Source organism: Macrobrachium rosenbergii, chromosome 4 (assembly GCF_040412425.1).
Source record: "Macrobrachium rosenbergii isolate ZJJX-2024 chromosome 4, ASM4041242v1, whole genome shotgun sequence".
Taxonomy (NCBI): Eukaryota; Metazoa; Arthropoda; class Malacostraca; order Decapoda; family Palaemonidae; genus Macrobrachium; species Macrobrachium rosenbergii.
The window spans coordinates 6,792,501-6,797,500 of record NC_089744.1 but is presented as its reverse complement, the minus strand read 5'-3'; the positions used below and the strand labels follow the sequence as shown (position 1 = coordinate 6,797,500).

The following is a 5,000-nucleotide window of genomic DNA, read 5'->3' as shown; positions in this document are numbered from 1 at the left end:
AGTCAAGCGTAAAGAATCGCGGCAATTCAAATAAAGGATTAATAGCGTTACAGCCATCAAATAGTGGATATATTCTGCTAGGAATTAAATCGTATTTCAAGAAATTATTTGAACGCTTAGATTTGAGCATTTCACATTTGCTGAAAATGTTTCTGATTTTATCCAGTATCTCCCTTTTTACGATGCCTCTCATATTTTTTTCGGCCAGAAATCAGGAGAATTATCTAGTGAATTGCGCTCTTTGTTTCCATGAATATTTCATTTTCATAATTGACGATGACGAGAGGTATTCATTTGGGTAGGTGTCCATATGTCGCTTACGCATAAAATTGCGTAGCTGGTCAGATGTTTAAAGAAAATTTATAGATATATGAAGAACCCGTGAATAATTTTCAACAGTTACGCTTTTCCCTTCGAAATACTAAGAGAAAACTACACTAAAGTCACAGAAAAAAAAAAAAAGTTCCACCGCAGACCACTGTCACATTCATTACTTACCATCATGAGAGTCATATAGGTAGATGACATGGTCCCAGCGGTAGTGATGAATAAGGTCGATGATTGCCTGATGATACTCTGGTCTCATGCTGGTGGCGTAATCCATCAAGCCAGAAGACGGATTGGGCACCTGTTGGAAAAGGGCAAATGCGGCGTAAGAACATGAATGCAGGATTAGAGTTACGCTTTATGAACAGGATGGCGTCCAGTCTGGGGAGAACTCGTCGCTATTTGCTTGTTCACGACGTGTTTCTTAGATATAATAATAAATTCATTTCCTTCTGTCTTACTCGTTAGCGTTTGTTACGTCTCTGGATGTACGGAAAAATTGTCTCGACTTCATTTTTTGACAACGTCGTACATCACTGCAAAATTCGCATTGGTGATTTATTTCAGAATGTTAGGAGTTACGGAATAAACATATTGGGTCATGTTTATCTGCGAACGAACAGCGTCAGATAAGTGTCGCATAAAGGTTGGGTTTTGTGTTTGAGACTTCGTCGATGTTACTTCCAAGACCAGTGCTAAATTGAGTAAGTAAGGGGTAAAAAAGAATACCTATATCAAAGAGGCATAAACTGTCTCAGGTCGTGTACTGGACTCTGTGTAATCATCTCACTAGTGCTTAGAATCAAAGTGTCCTTAAAATGATCTGCTGTTTTAAGTCAAAACAAGAAAAACTAAGTGTCACAAACAAAAAGCTTATTAGTTTTGTTATCGTTAGATATCCTTTTGTGATATATTTTTATGCATTAACCATGCAGCATTAAAGGCACTCAGAAATCCTGAATCTCTCTCTCTCTCTCTCTCTCTCTCTCTCTCTCTCTCTCTCTCTCTCTCTCTCTCTCTCTCTCTCTTCGATGCGTGAAATTTTGCCTGTTTATTATATGATTACTTCTATTTTTCGTTTTTTTACTTCGAGAATAAAGGTAACTATTTTTCTAGATGCCATATTTGTCGTAGTTCCTGAAACGAATAATGTTCAGGAATGTTCAAAAGACCTATTACTAACTGCCTTATATTTATCAAAAAATTTCTCTTGAACGTAAATAGATGCAGGAAAACACGCATTACAATAAATATGAAAGGAACAGAGACCAATAAGTCAATCTTCAAAGTATATATATTATCGTGTTTGCCTCTTGAATGTTATACTGCACCAAATGCATATACCTTGTAAATCACAAATCAACAATAATAAATCGGATATAGATATCCTCGACTGTTGTATTTAAATAACAATATTTCCAAGAAAGCAGAAGTTTGATAACATCTCGGTATTTTATCACATGCATAAGTTGTCATTAACGCTGAATTCCTCTTTATCCATCAGTTCACTCAGCTTTTGATAAGTATATGGTTTTTTAGCTTCTTTGTCCACTTTGAAAGTTATGTTAATTAATGTTCAAGATGTGGATAAATCTACGGAAGTAACATACGTGTATGTTTCTGTATTTTCTTATTCATTTGCATAATTATTTAAAATGAGCAAGCGGCCGGATGGGTCAAGCCAAATGGCCATTAAATAACAGAGCAAGTTCCCTGCCAAAAAGTCTAAAGCTCATATGTAGAAAAAAGAAAAAGACGAGAGAGAAAAAATGTCACGTGAATGGCAAGGGGACACAAAAATAAGCACGAATGGAAGGGAGTGAAACCAAACTAGGAATATTGGTGACTACATAAAAGTATTATTATCGTTTTTCGTTTTATGTCACGGTAACATAAGCATCGGTGATCCTGCCTGAAAAAGCGCTCTAGGGAAACGCAGTTTGGCAACAGAAAGTAGAAACTGATGGTCTAAAAAAAAAGGGGGGGTGGTGTGTGTGTTTGCTCATGGCAGTTCTAAAGGTGCTGTCACCTTGTTCGTCAGTGGAAACTTTCTGTGGTAATCGAGATGGTGAAAGATGGCAAAATAAGGTCATAATATTCCGGAGAGAGTCTCTACCATAACCACCATTGTTGGCCGCGTGTGAACTGGATGCCACTGACATCCAGACCTGTCAGTATTCGGAAAACGGTAGAATGAAAGATCAGAAACGTGGGGCACTTATAGCATCGTCTCTGTAAATATCGCAAGCCCTACGAACAATGCGCATTTTCTTCCTTCTGAAAATTAGATGATATACTTTTTGGTGGTTGTCCAAAATATGTAGTAGCGTCAAACGCAACCGTAAGAATTCTCGTATACAAAGCAAACAATTTAGTGAGAGCAAAGCGCGAGTTCGACTAATCAACTGTCTTCGTTTTGCGAAGGTCGACCTCATGCCCCATTTACTGCATCATTTACTGATCGTTTCCACACCTCTCAGACTATTAATAATATCATCGTTTACTTATTTGCTAGATCAACAGTCATAAAACAGATCTCTGGATGGACAGACTTTGGTATGTAGTTATTGGGGTCTTCTTCATGGTTTCATTTGGTACAGAAACAGTATCAAGCCTCAAGATTAACGCGTATTAAAAAATACATTCTTGCATGGATACATTGTATGTTAATGATAAAATTATGCCGTTGAATTGTATTAATGCATTTTCCTATTCCTTCAATCTCCTGTGCTACATTTTAAATTATAACGTTAGCATTCACAAGTATAATATATTTTCAGGAAGATGTGAGCGGAGAATTTATCGCAAAGTTTCTCCATGCATATTCTTTTTACTGTTATCTTGTGCTCTTTTGTTGCAAAATTTATAGAATCTTGGCTTCGACATATAAAGCATGACTTTGTTATTCAGATTATACTGCATATTTAAAAAGAAAGTTGTTTTACTTTGGACGTAATCTCATCTTTCACCCATTAAATAAAAAGGAAAGACAGTTTTTGCACTTCAACTGTTACTAAGGGTATTGAGTAAGCGTCAGCGTTGGCGTCGATGTCATTATTAAATGATGAAGTCATAATTGTTTCTTGTTGATGAATCATTTGTCCGTGAGTTTGAAAACTAGGAACAAGATTCTTGGTGCATAATGGAAATGTCATTTGACTCTTAAAAAGTTAAAACTTCAATAATTTACTGTTTCTTTCAGAATGAGAAGTTTTTTCAATAGTCGAATTATATATCAAATATGAAAAGCGTAATTTAACCGCGTGCTGTCTAATGGGTGGAATCATTGAGGTAAAAATGCACATGTTTATAAACGCAGTCATTGAATAAAAGGCCTCTAAGCATATGACAAGGATAATCTACAACCCTTTCCTCCAAGGTGGAGCAGGGCCAGTGAGGTCAGCATTGAAAAGGTTAAAAGAAATTGTTTTGCTTTGGACGTAATCCCATCTTTCATCCATTAAGTTAAAAGGAAAGAAAGTTCTTTCATTTCAACTGTTGCTAAGGATATAGAGCAAGCGTCGGCGTCGGTGTCATTATGAAATGATGAAGTCATAACTGTTTCTTGTTGATGAATTATTCGTCCATGAGTTTGAAAACTAGGATTTTCGTGTTATACAAACCGAGCCTACGTAATCGTTTTACAAAACAACACTTGGTGGTAGGCAAACATTTTCATGGAAGCTGAGAACAAGGTGACTTCGGCATCCTTGCTCTTCTTCCGTACCGTTTTACCTTTGTCATGTGGATTACCTCGAAAGCAGCAGTCGTAAAGAATTGTAAAGAACAGAGTAAATTATCTATGGCTATAAACGGTGCACAACAGAGGGAAAAGGGAGATGAGAGACCCCTGTTGCTTTCTCTTTGTATAATCCCTGAACACAACTTGTCATCCCTCACTTTGTTCTACTCTGCGAAATTATTAGTTTAGACGTTTTTATCTCCACCTCTAATTTGTGGTAACGGTTCTGTTCTCAAGTGAAGTGTGTGCTCAGGTAAACTACTACACCTGTTGCAATAGTCACTGATGCCAAGTAGTACAATGTTAAATCGCACCACTTGTCTTTTGAAGTATAATAATTGAATCGGTGACATTTATATATCTGTTTATATTGGGAGACATAAGAAATAGAAGCACTGGGTATTTTTTCTTGCTTACGGCTTAGTTATATTTCATGGAAATTGCAACATATTGCAGTTTTGCATTTATATTCGTAAATAGCAGCTTAATATACGCCATTAAACCCGCCAACAATAGAAATAAAAATGAGAAAATAGTAAAATCCTTCTCCCCTATAGTTTTATTCTTGGCCATTCAAATTCTAGTAATTTATTGCCAAAACGAGGCCACCTTCTCGGGAAATTTTCGTATAAACCCATTAATAATTTTTCATGTAACTCGCCCAACAAAGGACGATCAGATCACCAGAGACGAAGAGGAAAAAATCAAAGAAACAGAAACGCAAGCGAAACATCCCTGCCGGAGGTATAATAAATAGAAACAATATGTTTCCTTGGGTTTAAATTTTCAGATCTTTACCTCCTTTATATCCGGATTTCCTCTCCCATTCTCTGATATTCTTTTGCGTTTTTTTTTCTTTTATTTATCTCCTTTACGACGAACTCACCTTTATAGCGCTGTGTTTGATCTTTTCCTCCCGTTTCCATGACAT

At 36.5% G+C, this 5,000-nt stretch overlaps 1 protein-coding gene across 1 annotated transcript in view; it reads right to left on the bottom strand.

The window, feature by feature from the left end:
• LOC136830233 (glutamate receptor 1-like) overlaps window positions 1-5,000 on the bottom strand; it is a 252,374-nt gene that overhangs the window by 138,006 nt on the left and 109,368 nt on the right. Inside the window, exon 4 of the mRNA XM_067089536.1 lies at window positions 499-628. Within this exon, the coding sequence (XP_066945637.1) occupies window positions 499-628 (130 nt within the window). The remainder of the gene's footprint in view (window positions 1-498; window positions 629-5,000) is intronic.